Source organism: Microcaecilia unicolor, chromosome 14, assembly GCF_901765095.1.
Source record: "Microcaecilia unicolor chromosome 14, aMicUni1.1, whole genome shotgun sequence".
Taxonomy (NCBI): domain Eukaryota; kingdom Metazoa; phylum Chordata; class Amphibia; order Gymnophiona; family Siphonopidae; genus Microcaecilia; species Microcaecilia unicolor.
The window spans coordinates 33,268,604-33,286,312 of NC_044044.1; the positions used below are offsets into that span (position 1 = coordinate 33,268,604).

General features: G+C 45.3%; 3 protein-coding genes across 5 annotated transcripts in view; 2 read left to right on the forward strand and 1 right to left on the reverse strand.

Annotated features, from left to right (window-relative positions):
* The first annotated feature begins 712 nt into the window (after window positions 1-712).
* Window positions 713-11,825, forward strand: LOC115457774 (claudin-10-like). The gene is made up of 4 exons (XM_030187364.1): window positions 713-1,068; window positions 6,620-6,781; window positions 8,355-8,544; window positions 10,119-11,825. The coding sequence occupies exons 1-4, from the start codon at window positions 849-851 to the stop codon at window positions 10,243-10,245; spliced, it is 699 nt and encodes a 232-aa protein (XP_030043224.1). The 5' UTR covers window positions 713-848; the 3' UTR covers window positions 10,246-11,825.
* Window positions 11,826-12,153: 328 nt separating this feature from the next.
* LOC115457775 (gamma-aminobutyric acid receptor-associated protein-like 1) lies at window positions 12,154-15,162 on the reverse strand. Its single transcript, XM_030187365.1, has 4 exons — window positions 14,494-15,162; window positions 13,485-13,563; window positions 13,094-13,212; window positions 12,154-12,434 (listed from the first exon to the last, which is right to left on the reverse strand). The coding sequence occupies exons 1-4, from the start codon at window positions 14,581-14,583 to the stop codon at window positions 12,369-12,371; spliced, it is 354 nt and encodes a 117-aa protein (XP_030043225.1). The 5' UTR covers window positions 14,584-15,162; the 3' UTR covers window positions 12,154-12,368.
* Window positions 15,163-15,438: 276 nt separating this feature from the next.
* The window catches only part of LOC115458046 (multiple epidermal growth factor-like domains protein 11), a 65,028-nt gene continuing 62,757 nt past the window's right edge, over window positions 15,439-17,709 (forward strand). For all 3 annotated transcript variants that reach the window (XM_030187829.1, XM_030187830.1, XM_030187831.1), the window contains exon 1: window positions 15,439-15,699. The gene's annotated coding sequence lies outside the window, so the exon portion shown is untranslated. The remainder of the gene's footprint in view (window positions 15,700-17,709) is intronic.

Here is a 17,709-nt window from a genome sequence, read left to right on the forward strand (position 1 = left end):
CCTAGTGTATTGTGAATTTTGTAATTCAGGTTTCTACCATTTGAAATCCTGGTAAATGACAGCAAATAAAGACCACAGTGGCCTGAGAACTAGGGGAACTGAGTTGAATTCCCACTGCAGCTCCTTGTGACTCTGGGCAAGTCACTTAACCCTCCGTTGCCCCTGGTACAAAAATAAGTACCTGTATCTAATAAGTAAACTGCTTTGATTGTAACCACAGAAAGGCGGTATATCCCCTTTCCAACTGGCCCATCCATTCTCCCAGAAGTCAAAGGCACAGGCACCAAACCAGGGGTGGCTTAAAGCCTCCCACTGGAAAATGAGCGTGTGATAGATTGTTGTGGTCAGGATAGAAAGAAAACAAAACTAAGTTTGTGAATTAAAAATCTCTTTGGAGAAAAACCCAAAGGGAGTAAGATGAAAAGAATTTAGTCACAGAAGTAGGCAGGAAGGTTTTCAGTGATCCCAAGGAAAGCAATGTAATCTTTAGCACACAAACACAAATTTATATCACCAGCACACACACCATACATATAAGCTTCATATACTATCTCACACACACACACACACACGCACATTTCACCGACAAACCCACGCACTAGTACACAGTATACTGTCCCTAATTTTCCTTTCCTCCCTGCCTAATGGAGTGTGGAGACCTATTTCAAAGTGATCCAGCAATGTATGATGTAGGGAGGGGAAGGACAGAGGAGAGAGGGGGCTGGAAATTAGCCTCCATCACCACCCACTCCCTCCAGTAGAAGGCCAGTAGTCACTGAAGGGCACAGGACCTTGAGAAGGACCCATGTAAGTCTCAACAGCCTTTGGTACCTGTGCTTCTGCTAGCCATGGCTCGAATGACATGTGAGATTCTGGCTTTTATCCTCACCATCTCCGGCTGGGTGCTGGTCTGCTCCACTCTACCCACAGACTACTGGAAGGTTTCCTCCATTGATGGCACAGTCATCACCACAGCCACCTTTTGGTCCAACCTCTGGAAAACCTGTGTGACCGATTCCACCGGGGTCTCCAACTGTAAGGATTTCCCCTCCATGCTGGCGCTAGATGGTAGGTAGGGAGCAAGCATCGGGCTGCTAACTGCTTTTCTGCATGTTCAGATACGTCAGTGTGACAACCAAATAGGAAAAGATGTGTTATTGCACTTGAAACCCATAATAATAAAATATGGATTTTTGGACAGGTATTTGGTACTGACCAGGAAGATGGGTGAGGGCTTTCCCTTTTGGGCAACAGCATTCCTGTGATTTCAGTTATTTATTGATACACTTTTTTTATTTCTTTCTTTTTCTATAATATGCTTTTAGGTGTATTCTCTTTTTTCTTGTGTGTATGTGTTTTCTGTACTATCACAAATTGTAGTTATTTTTCTATTTATTTTTATTTATTTTTGTTTATTTTTGTTACATTTGTACCCCGCGCTTTCCCACTCATGGCAGGCTGAATGCGGCTTACATGGGGCAATGGAGGGTTAAGTGACTTGTCCAGAGTCCCACTAGCAACATTCCATGTAGAAGTCGGCCCTTGCAGATCACCAATGTGGCCGCGCAGGCTTCTGCTTCTGTGAGTCTGACGTCCTGCACATACGTGCAGGACGTCAGACTCACAGAAACAGAAGCCTGCGCAGCCTTCTACATGGAATATTGCTAGTGGAATAGCAACATTCCATGTAGAATCTCCAATAGTAGCAACAGAATCTCAATAGTAGCAACATTCCATGTAGAATCTCCAATAGTAGCAACAGAACCTCAAATAGTAGCAACGTTCCATGTAGAATCTCCAATAGTAGCAACATTCCATGTAGAATCTCCAATAGTATCTATTTTATTTTTGTTACATTTGTACCCCGCGCTTTCCCACTCATGGCAGGCTCAATGCGGCTTACATGGGGCAATGGAGGGTTAAGTGACTTGCCCAGAGTCACAAGGAGCTGCCTGTGCCTGAAGTGGGAATCAAACTCAGTTCCTCAGTTCCCCAGGATCAAAGTCCACCACCCTAACCACTAGGCTAACCGCCTGTCTATCATTTCATTCCTTAACTTCTACCACAATTTCACCTTGTATTGTTCAAACCTGTATTTGTTCATACCGGAATTGGCTAACGCCGTTTACGGTACTACGTAAGCCACATTGAGCCTGCAAAAAGGTGGGAAAATGTGGGATACAAATGCAATAGATAATAATACTAATAGAATTTCTATAGCATTACTGTACAATGCTGATATTGTATTCATGTGCAATAAGTCCCTTCTCCAAAGAACTTAAAATCGAAGTGGGAGAGAAAGTGATTTGCCCAAGGAGTTGTCAGTGGCAAAAGCTGAATTTCAACCCTGGCTCTCAGCCCGTTCCTTGCTCTAACTATTAGGCTGGTTGTTCACATAAAAGGCACCTCCTGGGCTTCAGACTTCTTGTTGCCCTTCTAGGAGCAGAATGTGCAGCAAACAGTTCATTAAGGCAGAGCTGAGCCTGGAGCCAAGGTGCGGAAAGACATATCCTGGTTGTTATTGAAAAGCATTGACTGCATAAATGCTTCCAAAAGCGACAACAACAAAAACCCAGTAGAATGCCAAATGCACACATTTGATTTAGAAACGTCAATGACTGTTCAGAAGTTGCAGGAACTAAGGCTGGGGTCAGATGTTTTGCCACTAGCCAGATAAATGCATCCATTTAGGAGGACTGCAAGCAGGTTTAACTTTAAACGGATGTTACCCGCAGTATAGGGAAGCCAAATATCGGACATAATTAGAAATAGTGTTTGCCTCACTGTGTCTCTTGTCTGAATACATGAATTGCTTATCTACTGGGGATTTACTTTATACTATATAATTCCAGGGATTTGGAACATGCATGAAAGATCTTAAAGGGAGATCACTTTTTTTGTCCTGTTTGTCTGTCCTAGTGTCCTGATTAGATTGTAAGCTCTGTGGAGCAGGGACTGTCTCTTCATGTTCAAGTGTACAGTGCTGCGTACGTCTAGTAGCGCAATAGAAATGATAAGTAGTAGTAGTAGTGCTTGGGATTCCAGAATCTTGATACTCTTTGGGATTCTGCATGGAATCTTGCTACTCTTTGGGATTCCGGAATCTTGCTACTCTTTGGGATTCCGGAATCTTTCTACTCTTTGGGATTCTGCATGGAATCTTGCTACTCTTTGGGATTCCGGAATCTTTCTACTCTTTGGGATTCTGCATGGAATCTTGCTACTCTTTGGGATTCCGGAATCTTTCTACTCTTTGGGATTCTGCATGGAATCTTGCTACTCTTTGGGATTCCGGAATCTTGCTACTCTTTGTCCTTATCCCTTGTTTGTCCTGTTTGTCTGTCCTAATTAGATTGTAAGCTCTGTCGAGCAGGGACTGTCTCTTCATGTTCAAGTGTACAGCGCTGCGTACGTCTAGTAGCGCAATAGAAATTATAAGTAGTAGTAGATTCTTATAAAGGGAATGCTGCCATAGCAAGAGGTGAACTGGGCTCAAGAGAGCTGTGGAAAGTGTAACTAAAAGGAAAGTGTTCATGTAGCAAGGTGAGCCCTCCTGGGACAGAGAAATATCCAGAGTACCTGAATGCAACTCACCTTGAGCTACTACTGAAAATGGTGTGAGCAAAATCTAAATAAGCAAATAAAGATTCTAGAATTCTAAAGAATAGCAAGATTCCAATTCAGAATTTCAAAGTGTAGCAACATTCCATGTAGAACCCCAAGAGTAACAAGATTCTTTGGGGTGGAGAAGGAGTGGCTTAGTGGTTAGAGCACCGGGTTCAAATCCCACTGCTGCTCCTTGTGACCTTGGGCAAGTCACTTAACCCTCCATTGCCTCAGGTACAAACTTAGATTGTGAGCCCTCCTGGGACAGAGAAATATCCAGTGTACCTGAATGTAACTCACCTTGAGCTACTACTGAAAATGGTGTGAGCAAAATCTAAATAAATAAAATAAATATAGTCTATTCCCAGGTTTGATCCAGGACTGAGGAAAGCGTGGGTCCCCTTTCTCACCTTTTAGCTCTGCCCTCTAGTTTTCTACATTTAAGAGTGTACTGTTCTCCCTGGGAGACATCCCATAAATCAAACTTCATAGATTCCTCAGGGTTAATTGCCCCACGCACCAGCACCTTTAATGAGTTAATTAACACCTAAACAGCCTTCCTAAATTGCAGCGGTCAGAGAGCAAAGTTTTCCAGAAAGGCAGCGTTTCCTGGGATTAGAAGTTCTCAGTTTCTGCAAATCCCAGTAAGGAATCAAAAGGCCGAAGCCTCCTATTTCCAGTAGTTGGGAAGTAGGACTGGTGCTGGGCGGACTTCTACGGTCTGCACCCCAAAATTGCACAGGTTCTGCTTCTTCTCTCCCTGCCAGAGTGCCAGATTCAACTCTGGCCACCCTGCTGGGTAGACTGGATGGGCCTGCAGGGTCTTTGCCCACATTTACTCTCTGCTCAGTATTCAAAATGATTAACTGGCCAGAAACGGCCTCTGACCAGTTCAATCAATCTGATTGATTTAGGTGGTTAGGTCTTTCCTATCTTAATTGTTGTTCTTTTTTTTTCTTTTATAGTATTATATTTTATCTGTAAACTGCTTTGATGTGTTCACAAGTAAGGCGGTATAGTAAATATTAATAATCAATAAATCGCTTGTTCGCAGCTGTCCGGTCAGCGGCACTTTACTGGATTTCTGTGCTGAAAATGACCGGTTAGTGCCTAAGTGAAAACTGGCTAAGTTGGGGGATTCCAGGGACGGAGTCAGCACTTGGCTGCTTAAGATCCGATATTCAGAATTTAACTGGCCAGGTTTAGCGCATGAGACTGCAGAAATCACAAGTCCTATCTTTATGTGCTAGACCATGGCAGGTTAAGTTCTGAATATTGACTTAAGGGAAATGGGACTTGATATACCACCGCCTTTCTGAGGTTTTTGCAACTACATTCAAAGCGGTTTACATATATTCAGGTACTTATTTTGTACCAGGGGCAATGGAGGGTTAAGTGACTTCTCCAGAGTCACAAGGAGCTGCAGTGGGAATCGAACTCAGTTCCCCAGGATCAAAGTCCGCTGCACTAACCACTAGGCTACTCCTCCACTCCACTTAACTGGTTATGTGCTAGCTGGCTCAACCCCCCCCTCTCCCCCAAAACAAAGCAGATATTTAATGCTGAAGCCTGGTCAAGGTCCAGCATTGAATATCCAGGAATAACATCGGTGGCAGTCAGCAAAAGACTCCCTGTCGCCGGCTGAATACTGACCCCTATGTTCCTATCAGCTATGCTGCAGCTTTGGCTGCTTTTTCAAATTCTCTCACCTACTTGTCCTGCCCTGGCTGCCTTCCTATTTTGTGCAGTCACTTTTCTATTCTTCTCACCAACCAGGAAAGGGATCTAGGTGGCATCGATGATAGGTTGAAACCCTCTACTCAGTGTGCGGCAGCTAAGAAAGCCAATAAAATGTTAAGAAGTATTAGGAAAGGAATGGAAAACTGAGGTAGTTATAATCGCTCCATGGTGCAACCACACCTTGACTATTGTGTGCAATTCTGGTCACCGTATCTCAAAAAAGATATAGTGGAATTAGAAAAGGTACAGAGAAGGGCGACGAAAATGATAAAGGGGATGGAGCAACTTCCCTATGAGGAAAGGCTGAAGCGGCTGGGGCTCTTCGGCATGGAGAAAAGACTGCTGAGGGGGAGATATGATAGAGGTCTATGAAATCATGAGTGGAGTGGAACGGGTAGACGTGAATCGCTTGTTTACTCTTTTCAAAAATACTAGGACTAGGGGTCACGAGTTGAAGCTACAAAGTAGTAAATTTAAAAGGAATCGGAGAAAATATTTCTTCACTCAATGTGTAATTAAACTCTGGAATTCATTGCCAGAGAAGGTAGTAAAAGCAGTTAGTGGGGTTTAAAAAAAGGTTTGGATAGCTTCCTAAAAGAAAAGTCCATAAGCCATTATTAAAATGGACTTGGGGAAAATCCACTGCTTATTTCTAGAATAAGCAGCATAAAACAGTATTGTACTGTTTGGGGATCTTGCCAGGTACTTGTGACCTGGATTGACCAATGTTGGAAACAGGATGCTGGGCTTGATGGACCTTTGGTCTGTCCTAGTCCTTGCTACTCCATCTGACTGCTCTCTGATCTCTTGCTGTCTCTTCTTCATTCTCCTTTAGGCTTGGGCTCTGGCTGCTCTTTCATCTGCAGTCACATTTCCATCCTCCTTCAGCCCTGGCTGCTCTAAGACCTCCCACCATCCCCTTTAGCTTCCTGCATCCATGACTGATCTCCCAAGGACATCTTTCCCTCTTCCAGCCCCGGCTGTTGACTGATCCACTGCAGTCCCCCTCTAGCCTCCTTCAGCCCTGGCTGCTCTCTGTGCCTCTTTCTTATTTTTAATTTATTAGGATTTTTGAAGAAATTTTCTCAAGGCGGTGCACGTAAGCAATAGACAATTACAGAAGTAAAATACTCAAATAACAGTACAAAGTATACATTACAATGTTCAAAACAATACGTAATAAAACGTGTTAATAGACAGCATAGGATGTAAGCAAAGATAAGACAGAGGAAGAAGAGTAAGAAAATAATGTCTGCATGGTCTCTGTCTCTAGGGTACATCCAGGCCTGCAGGGGCCTCATGATTGCTGCTGTCAGTCTGGGATTCTTTGGAGCCATTTTTGCCCTGGTGGGGATGAAATGCACCAAGATCGGGGGCTCTGACTCCAGCAAAGCGAAGATCACTTGTTTTGCTGGAATTGTTTTCATACTCTGTGGTAAGTGAGGTGCAGGGATGAAGTGTGTGAGACTGAGAGAAAGATGGGTAGATACCACGTCTATGAATGCAGCCTTGGGAGTGTGCGTATGTATGTCCACGTTTCTGTGTTTGATTGTTTACATGCTATGTTCACACTATTCAGAATTTTAAGAGTCATAGGATTCAATGCATTTTAGGGTAAATTTTCAATGAGCCACCTGACAAAATCAACACTTAAATTTCAGACACCTGCCCCCGGATTCTATAAAGCTTGCTCAAATTTGGGCATAGTAACATAGTAAATGACGGCAGAAAAAGACCTGCATGGTCCATCCAGTCTGCCCAACAAGATAAACTCATATGTGCTACTTTTTGTGTATACCCTACCTTGATTTGTACCTGTCCTTTTCAGGGCACAGACCGTGTAAGTCTGCCCAGCACTATCCCCGCCTCCCAACCACCAGCCCTGCCTCCTACCACTGGCTCTGGCACAGACCGTATAAGTCTGCCCAGCACTATCCCCGCCTCCCGCCAACGGCTCTGCCACCCAATCTCGGCTAAGCTCCTTAGGATCCATGCGTGGAAACTAATTAGTGAATTAGAATCCAACACTCAATTATTAGAGTTAATTGGCAATAATTATGAGGTACATTTGGCATCTGCCCTACCCCCTATTCAATAACATGGGTGCCTACATTTCATAGCACACAACTCGGAAGAGAGCTTGGCCATGGGAGTGCCAGGGTCATTCCCAGAAATTAGGGATTTCCACACCCAGGTTTCAGCAGGCGTAAACCCTTGGGCATGAGATCCACTCTAAGCATCGTAAGTGAAGTTATTCCCCAGATTCTATATATGGTGGTCACCCAGATTTGAATACACCCCTGTAAGCACAACTTAATTAACGAGAAATTAATGAGCAATAATTGGACACTAACAAGCAGTTGACATTAATGGGCACCAGTTGGGATTTGTGCGTGAATCTGGCACCCAGATCCCATAGCTCTCAACTCAAAATGGGATGTGACCAAGGGAGGGTCATGGGTGTTCTAAAAGGTTGCACACGTTGTTACTGAATAACGGGAGCCAGGTTTAAGTCTGGCGCCCAAGTTAGGGCATGGGAATGGGAGCTGCCTCTCAGTGCCAGTCTTTTCTGAGCGCCATTTCTAGAATCCGGCCCTACAAGCGCTATCACTGGGGTTCAGAAGGGACTGTCTTTTTTTTGTGTGTATGGTGTGCAGCGCTGCGTATGCCTTGTAGCGCTATAGAAATGATAAATAGTAGTAGTAGTTAGTACCCACCCATAACTATGCATAAACGACTCCTCTTGTACAATTACCCTATCTGAACTATTTGTGTTTGAAGACCGAATGATTGTGTACACCTGCCGTTGTTCTCTGGGATGTTCAGAAGTCTTTAAATGGAGGCTGTCTCCCCTTGCCACGTTTTGGAAAGCACAGTACGTTCCCTGAGGCTGCCTCTCTTTTAGTTCCAGGGTGCTGTTTCACGCGTGTATGACTTTTCATTTGATAGGATAAGCAGAAGATGAGATACAGTTAACGCTGCTTCCCCTTTTCCCTCTCCCACCCCAGGTCTCTGCGCCATGTCCGGGGTCTCTCTCTACGCACATCGCATCACCTCCGAGTTCTTTGACCCTACGTTTCTGGAGCAGAAGTATGAGCTGGGCGCAGCGCTGTTCATCGGCTGGGGGGGCTCCTCGCTGTGCCTCATTGGGGGTGTAGCCTTCTGCTTCTCCATGGTGGAGGAGGGCGGGAGTCCCAGGTAATGCAATTTATCCTCTTTATACTGCACAACATGATAGGAAAGTACTCGGGGAAAGTGAAAAAAGTCACATCAGCTAAAAAGCAATAATGTATACAGATTAAAAAAAAACAGGCTTTGTTTCTTTTTTTGGGTCCCCCACCCAGCAAATTATTGTTTACAAATCAAGCATAAACTCTAGCTGGAGAGGAATGTACAGGGCCTAGTTTCGTGGAATGACATTACTGTCTAACTGGAGTAGGATTACATTTGATACATAAAGGAATAGTGACTTTTCCATTGTCACTGGCGTCTGTGTCAGAGCTGGGAATTAGAGCTGAGACACAGGGAGCCAAATTAACCCCCCCCCCCCCCCCCCCCCCCCCAGGTTTACATACAAAGAGCCAAGGATTAAAGCTGACCCAGAGGGAAATAAAGTTACTCCCCCTGAGTCACGTACACATAGGGGTCAATCAAGAAAGCAGTGTGGACAGGCTTTTAGTATGAGCTTCAAACCGCACCATGTGGAAAGCTAATTTTGTGTGTGCAGAATCTGTGCCTGCCAGACACGTGTACACTAGTCAGCTGCACGGGAATGGGGACTGCAGGAATTCTGCGCAGATGGAAGAAGTTCTCATGGGCTTCCCACAGGAGTGTAGTCACAATCTCTGGTGGCTCCAGAATGAGGCTTGGAACGTACGGAGAGAGTAGTTGAAGCGTCAGAATGAGGCTTGGAATGTATGAAGAGAGGCGGTTGGAGAGCCAGAATGAGGCTTGGAACAGAGAGAGGCGGTTGGAGCACCAGAATGAGGCTTGGAACTCATTGATTGAATAGTGAATACCATCCAAAAAAATTCACGGGAGACTGTTAGGGTTGGGAAGGAAACATAGGGCTGGGAGCAAGTAACTAATAGCAGAGACTCCTGCAGCTACAGGTGGGGATGGAGGAGATTAATTGTGGAGATGGAATGATCTTAGCAGGTATGGGTACAATTTCTAGCCCCGTGCGACTCTCTTAATGTACACAAAGGTTCAGTGGTAAGCACAGATTGCTGGGCAAATGTCTGAAGAAAACAAAACGGCACAGAAATAGTAGCTTCGCCAACATTTCTTGCACAGAATGACAACCACAGATGAGGGCTGGCACTAATTTTCTTCGGACACATGCACATTATTGCCGTTAGGTCCTGTCAGTGTTTTGAAGTTGCCATTAATATTCTGACTGGAGAAAAACAAATCACTTTTAACCAACCTGTCATCTGGCAAAACATTCCTCACCTTGTGCAGACGTCACACGCTACCATTTCCTTCTGTGCATTGCAAGAGAGAACTTAACAACCTTCATTTTAATGCTCTGTGTGCTTGAGTCTTCCACGCCAGTAAATCCCTTTCTGCATCCACCTCCTAGTCAGTGACCATGTTGATGTAAATGGAGGGGTGTCCCCATGGTCTGAGACAGGAAATCAGGTCACATAACACAGCTGGTGACAGAGGTGGGGAGCAGATGCCCCTAAGTTTCTTATTCCCTGCTTTCTTTGATCCAAGAACCTGAACTCTGCATTAATTCACAGCATGTGTGTTTGAATGTGTTACAGGACCATCTACAGCTACAACGGTGCCACCTCGGTAATTTCATCTCGGAAAAAGGGACCGACCAGCAGCGCAGATCGGAAACCAGGCCGAGGCCTCCCCAGACACTTTGACAAAAATGCCTATGTCTGATACCGGCACTTTGAGTCCTTGAGTGGCTCCAGGTTCCTCACCAGAACTGCACCTCTGAATCTCACAGCAGATAACTTTATCACATTTATGCCAAGCCAGGAAGGGACGATATCCAAAGCACCTGTATCTTCTTTTAACTTTATTTCACGCAATAAAACAATTTTTTTTCTGATTTACAAGGAAATGCCCATTATTCATTAACAGGACAGCAGAAATGAAAAATGTTTCTTACAATGTTTCTTTTTTTGACAACAGATTACAAAGCCAATGAACAAAAGAAATAGCTGTACACATGTATAAATAACTATGAACACAGAAACAATAATTAAGCTTTACAAAAAATGCAATTTTTTTAAAGCAATCTCTTTTACATTTCCAATGGCAAAAAAAAAGACTGAAATCATTAACCTTCAGCTTCTCCCGCTAAGGGCTGCGCTGCCAGAGAAGACCCCTTCCCCCTAAGGTGCTTGGCAGTCAGCTGCCCCTACCACTGGTGCAGAAATCTGGAGGTCCGAATCGTACAGGGCAGGCAAGCTATGTGGGACTCCCAGGGGACGTGGGCAAGTGGAACTCCTGTGCATCTTCACAAGAAATACAGATGGCTAGTCCTGGATTGGACAATTGCCATGGAGATATCCCAGCCGCCAATATTCAAAATGAGTCAACTGGCCACTTAACTCACTTGTATGCCATTTAACCGATTACTGGCGCTGAAAATGAGCCGTCAGCACCAAAGTTGAATTTGGCTATGTTGAGGGTGGGTGTGGGGACATTTCAGGGAGGAATCCGGATAGTTGATCGGCATGTTCAGCGCATTAAAAAGACTGCTGTATGCGCTAGCCCATAGCCAGTTAAAATCTGAATACTGACTTAACCGAGCACGCGCTAGCCGGCTTTTAAAAGCCTAGAATTTCAATGGCAAAGTCCGCACACAGGGCCAGAATTGAACTTGCAGTTTTAGCGCCAGCAGCAGACAAAAAAAAAAAACCGCTGTCAGTCATCGGCCAGATCGGCTTTTACAATATCATCATTAGGGAATTCCATCTAAGCCTTGGTCCTGAGTACAGTTGTACTTCTGAAAATATTAAGCAGCCAGGCCCTTTGCTCTGTTGCGTCATCATATTTTCATCTAATTTATAGATTCGCATTTTTTAATTTTGATTTCTACCACTTTTAGACTACTTGTTACAAATGTTAGGTATTTGATATCTTCTTAATGCACTAAGAATCTCCGTCCCTGAGATGGCAGGTTTCATGCATGATAACCCCTCCGCCCCCCTTCCCCACACACAGACCAGTTTACAACAGCTAAGGAGGAACTTTAATGTTTATAAAGTTTTGAAAATATTTTTTGCAGGAATGTAAGTGAAGTAAAATGCTTTGCAGAAACGGCGGCATTTCTAGCCAGGATGAGGGAGTATTAGCCGGTACTGTGCAACTTTTGGCCACCTGCTCCAGTTACCTTACTTAAAGCTAGATCTCAAAGCGAGAAAAATCCGTTACAAATTTCATGCAAGAGTGTTACTGGAGCTCTGCAGCCCGAATGGCAGCGGACACCAGGCTTTTAAAATCTGAAGTTTTTTAAAAATATATATTTTTTGCTTTTCCACCTAAATTCCCAGGAAAGAAAGAAGGTTCCGAGATTTGAATATAATGGGGAAATTCGGTGTTAGGGAAGAATGCCTAATTAGGGCCATAAATGATCATATTTTGGGCTAGGATGGAATATTTTTCTTCACTGAACTACGGATGGAATTGATTGGGAATGCAAGGAAAAGATAACTACAAGATAATGTAAGCAAGAGCTACTCAGGACCTCTGGTTTCCATTCAGTCACAGTGCAAATTGCCCAGCCTTCTAAATCCCACTGCTTAAACAATCATCAGGAAATAATCATGTAACTGGACATTAGCTTACAGCAGAAACCGCTCTTCCAGTTAAACCACTTTCAGAGATATTTTAAAGACTGCGAATGGAATCCACAGGGGTGTCCAAAATGCCCAGTTATGTTGTAGGAATGGGAAAATACATGTGATGTGAATCATCCTCAGACATGGCTGCTCTTCCCTTCTTCTCTCCCTCCTGAAAAATCCACCTCACATTTCTCATCCACTAGCAGGCGATCACTTCCCATAAACACTTTCATCGCTGTATGCCACATACAAGAAGAAATCTTCCTCATGGTTGTCCTGGCAGGGAGAGAGAGAGACATAAAGGTAACTGACAAAGACACAACAGTTTACATAAGTACATAAGTAATGCCACACTGCGAGAAGACCAAGGGTCCATCGAGCCCAGCATCCTGTCCACGACAGCGGCCAATCCAGACCAAGGGCACCTGGCAAGCTTCCCAAACGTACAAACATTCTATACATGTTATTCCCGGAATTGTGGATTTTTCCCAAGTCCATTTAGTAGTGTTTATGGACTTAAGTACATAAGTAATGCCACATTGGGAAAAGACCAAGGGTCCATCGAGCCCAGCAACCTGTCCACGACAGCGGCCAATCCAGGTCAAGGGCACCTGGTGAGCTTCCCAAACGTACAAACATTCTATACATGTTATTCCTGGAATTGTGGATTTTTTCCAAGTCCATTTAGTAGTGGTTTATGGGCTTGTCCTTTAGGAAACAGTTTAACCCCTTTTTAAACTCTGCCAAGCTAACTGCCTTCACCACGTTCTCCGGCAACGAATTCCAGAGTTTAATTACGTGTTGGGTGAAGAAACATTTTCTCTGATTTGTTTTAAATTTACTACACTGTAGTTTCATCGCATGCCCCCTAGTCCTGGTATTTTTGGAAAGCGTGAACAGACGCTCAATCTGGTGGAAGAACTCGACAGCCTTACCTCGTACAGCTGACCCATAGTGGCACTGGTCGGGGGAATGGTGTTGTTGACGAAAAAGAACAGCGCGTCCTCGGGCCGCAGGTGAACCCGCTTGCGGATAAGGAAGTAAAACTGTCCGACTGGAGCAGAGAGAGAGATAAAGGAGGGAGGACAGAGGCGGTGAGAAGCCATGCCAAAATTTGTGTAGAGTGTAAAGCGCTGTTTTTGTAGGGGGTGCGGGATGCTGAACATGAGATGCCATCCGTGTTGACAGACCTCACATGCTAAATGTGCTGAGCGTGAGACACTGGGGGGGTCTTTTAACGAGCACTAGAGAATATATGGGTGCCTCGAGTGTTGGGGGTAAGATAGCTATTCTTCCTATCAGTGCAGAATTGGCTGGGGTTGTTACCTGTGAGGTCAGAGGGCACCAAGTACTTCCTTTTATCCAAGTCTGGAACTCGGGACTTGGGTGCTTTCTCTACGATGACCTGCCAGAGAGAGAGAGCAACAGACAAGAGCTCACTGGCATATTCTCTGTTAAATGTAGTGTAAAGGAGGCTGAACCAGACTCTCCTTTCACAGACCAGAACCTTTAGTACCATCCTCTGATGCAGTCTGGGGCTGGGGGGGGGGGGGGGGGGGAGAGCTCCCCCCCCCCCACTGCAAATACACAAGCCACCAACACAGCAGTCATCATGTGACAAAAATCATTGGTATGCATGCTCCCTCCTTCATCTGCCACGGGTTATCATACATGACACACTGGCCACATTCTATAGGGAAGAATGGGGTGGGGGGCAGAGAAGGGGGAAATGGATGACAGGCAGCTTTGGAGGATGTCACAGTGCATTTACAGTTCTTAAATTAGCAAAATCGAAATGCATTCTTGCTAGGAAAGAAAGAAAGTTATTTTCAGGGAGACTTTTCAGTGGTACAGCATAAAAGAGGGACCAGCTGAGATCCCCCCCCCCTCCCCCCTCCTCTCTAGTTCTCCACCATCCTGACTAGACAAAAAAAACATAAGGGTTTCCCTGCAGCCTTCATCCCCCCCCCCCCCCCCATCCCAATTTATCACACACACTTAAAAAAAAAACCTTAAACATAATCCAGGACCGAAGATGAAACCTTTTTATTAGAGGCAGGGGCTGGATTTCTAGGGCTGTGGTGGGGAGAAGAGATTTAAATCCTCCTACTCTCTCTCCTGTAGAGTTTGGCCCTGAACTGGTCTCTTACTCTCAAGGAAAAGAAAATGTTTCTGTCCCTTTCTTTGTCTCCACCACCTTCCTTCTCTTGATCAATCCCTCTCCTCTTCCCTCTGCAGCTCTTCCTGATCCCTCATCCTGACCATGCTCTTCCCCCAGACAAAGAAAAGCTGCCCTGGGGGGGGGGGGGGGGGAGAGGAGGCCTGGGGTACTTACAGGGACCCTGTCGGGGTACTTTTTCCGAATTTTATCCCCTTCTTTCTTCCTGTATTCAAAAGGATGATCTTCCTTATACTGGAACTTCATGGCTGCGCCTGCAGCTCGGTTCTGTCTCTGCGTCAATCTTGTCTTTCTCTTGCAGCCGTCTCTCTGCAGTCACTGCATCCGTCTCTAGTGCAATATATCGGTCTGTCTCTCTGCAGTCACTGCATCCGTCTCTAGGGCAATATATCGGTCTGTCTCACTGCAGTCACTGCATCCGTCTTTACTGCTCAATATCCGTCTGTCTGTCTGCAGTCACTGCATCCGTCTCTAGTGCTCTAGATCGGTCTGTCTCTCTGCAGTCACTGCATCCGTCTCTGGTGCTCTAGATCGGTCTCTCTGCAGTCACTGCATCCGTCTTTACTGCTCAATATCCGTCTGTCTGTCTGCAGTCACTGCATCCGTCTCTAGCGCTCTATCTCAATCCTGCGGACTGTCTCTCTGCAATCAAATAATCAATGCATCCGTCTCTAGTGCAATATATCCGTCTGTCTCTCTGCAGCCAGTGCCTCCCAGTCTCAGTGTCTCTTGCTCTCCTGCTGGTTATTCTGCCTTTTTTTTTTAATCTGTATTATTGTTGTTAGTATTATTACTTTTTACCAGGGGGCGGAGTCTAGAAGCAGTCAGCCAGCCCTCGTGGCCCTTTAAGGCCTCCGCCCACATCTATCGAACCTTCCGGAATGTTAACAAAGGACGGGCTCTATGACATCACCAGCACCCCGCCCCCGAATCCTGAGAGGGGAGGGAGGGAGGGAGGGGGAGCAGATCAAACCAATGTGACGGGAGGGGTGCGGTGGTCATTTTCCTCTTTTGCTTCATAAGAAACAGACAAAGGAAGGATAGAGTTGTAATTAATCAGCATAATAAAGGGGGATTCGAAGCCTCCAGCCTTTTCAGGCTCTGCCCTGCCTTCACCCCTACTGCACGCTGGCAATTGCAGCTACATTCCGTTCCCTTTGGTTTTCTCTGCTTGTTCAGCCCCTATCTGCATGCGCAGTATTGTAGGCGTCCTCGCTTGTATTTTCAGCCCCTAGCTAGCTCTCTGCCTTTTGCTTTAGTCTTCCCTGGTATTTTCTGCGCCTGTGCTCTCTGGAATTTGTTAGAGTCTCTCCTGGTATTTTTAACCCCTGCGTTCCCTGCCTTTTGCTGGAGTCTCATCAGGTATTTTCAGCCCCTAGTTCTCTGCCTTTTTCCTTTAGTCTTCCCTGGTATTTTCAGCCCCTGTGCGCTCTGGAATTTGCTAGAGTCGCTCCTGGTATTTTTAGCCCCTGCGTTCTCTGCCTTTTTGCTGATGTGTTAAAGCCCCTGTGCTCTGAATTTTACTGGAGTCTGGTATTTTCAGCACCTGCGCTCTCTGGAATTTATTAGTCTCTCCTGCTATTTTCAACCCCTGCGTTCCCTGCCCTTTGCTGGAGTCTTCTCTGGGATTTTTAGCAGCTGCAAGCTCTGTGTTTCGTTGGAGTAGCTCAGAGAACCCCTGGAATCTTTCAATATCTCTGCCTGTGCTGGCTTCCCTCCCTCTTGCTGTGTTTATTAGAAAAGATGTTTTGGCAGAGAGTGACAGAAGTCTTATGACTAGGTGACTCACTGGGAAAATCCCCTAAGGGTGACCTTAGCTGCCGTAAAAGCTGATGAAGGACAGACATGAAAACAAAAACAGGAATATGGGGTGGAGGTCAAAGCTGGCATTGGCTACCAGGGGCATAATGAGGAGGGCTTACAGCACACACTTGCGGCTTGATGCAGTAGGGTGGGGAGGAATTTTTCTCCATGGTGGGGCAAAGTAATTTTTTTTCATTACCCAACAGAGCTTTCTGTGGAGCAGAGGTAGTAATAGAGAGGATGACCTAGTGACAGGCAGCAGAGAGTGGCTAAGAAATCTTGGTGGGGAGGAATGCACCCCCTTGCTTACCCCTTTTCCCACGGCGTGATGAAATCTTGTTAATATATGTTTTAGTGGTGTTTCCACTTAGTTGCATGGGAACAGGGTTAGCAGCACTCCCACAAGAATCCCTTCCAGGTCTGCGGGGTACCCATGGTAGTGCCAGCCAAGCCCACCTATCCCTTTCCTTGTGCCATGACGGAGGACATTTCAGTAGGGACGAGTGAAATTTCTGTCCCCCTGCAACTCTCTTATTTCCATTGTCGTGGACAGGATGCTGGGCTCAATGGACCTTTGGTCTTTTTCCAGTGTAGTATTACTTATGTACTAAAATAGCAGCACTTAAAAAATTAATGGATATGGTTGATAGCATTGAAATCCCCATAAGCACCTAGAGGGGAAGTTATCCACATGGGCTACTGTTGAGTTATTTTATCACAAGTCTGGTTATTTTAGCATAGGGGATGGCAGGGATGGAGGACACTTCAGTGGGGATGAGTGAAATTTCTGTCCCCCTGCAACTCATAGTAGATGAGGGCAGAAAAAGACCTACACGGTCCATCCAGTCTGCCCAACAAGATAAACTCATATGTGTATACCTTACCTTGATTTGTACCTGTCTTTTTCAGGGCACAGACCGTATAAGTCTGCCCAGCACTATCCCCTCCTCCCAACCACCAGCCTGCCTCCCACCTCCGGCTCTGGCACAGACCATATAAGTCTTCCCAGCACTATCCCCGCCTCCCAACCACCAACCCCTCTTCCCCCCACCGGCTCTCTTATTTCCACTGTGCAGGGCCCACTACAGGATAAATTGTGGTAATCAGGTTACAGTAAGTAGATAGAGGTGCCTGTACACTCTGTTCTGGGGAGAATGTGTGAAGAATCTTGAGAGTTTCCCCCATTTTCTTGGGTGGTACCTTGAGGGAGGTTGAACAACAGGGAGCAGAATAACCCAAAGCAGGTTCAGCACTGGGACAAGCACCCGTCCTGGCTCAGCTTCAGTTTTGCATGAAGTGCTAGTGACATCCTTTGGCTCTTCGCAGTACTACAGAAGCTTTCTTGCCCTGCCTGCGGCAATTTTTAAAAAGTATTTATTGGGATTTTATTAACCGCCTTTATGAAGAAATTCACCCAAGGTGGTGTACAGCAGGTCCAAGTTTAACATAAAATGTACAATTTTGTTAAGAACATAATAGTAAAATGATCAAATATAAACACAAATACAATAAATGGGAAAACCTAGAAATACAAACAATACCATAACGGACAGCATAATACCAATGAAA

Excerpts from the sequence above, each read along its gene's own strand:
- LOC115457775 (XM_030187365.1), bottom strand. The coding sequence starts at position 14,583 with ATGAAGTTCCAGTATAAGGAAGATCATCCTTTTGAATACAGGAAGAAA. Across the intron at positions 13,213-13,484 it reads GGTGCCCTCTGACCTCACAG|TCGGACAGTTTTACTTCCTT; the intron begins GTAACAACCCCA and ends TCTCTGCTCCAG. Across the intron at positions 12,435-13,093 it reads CTATGGGTCAGCTGTACGAG|GACAACCATGAGGAAGATTT; the intron begins GTAAGGCTGTCG and ends TCTCCCTGCCAG.
- LOC115457774 (XM_030187364.1), top strand. The coding sequence starts at position 849 with ATGGCTCGAATGACATGTGAGATTCTGGCTTTTATCCTCACCATCTCC. Across the intron at positions 1,069-6,619 it reads CTCCATGCTGGCGCTAGATG|GGTACATCCAGGCCTGCAGG; the intron begins GTAGGTAGGGAG and ends CTCTGTCTCTAG. Across the intron at positions 6,782-8,354 it reads AATTGTTTTCATACTCTGTG|GTCTCTGCGCCATGTCCGGG; the intron begins GTAAGTGAGGTG and ends CTCCCACCCCAG.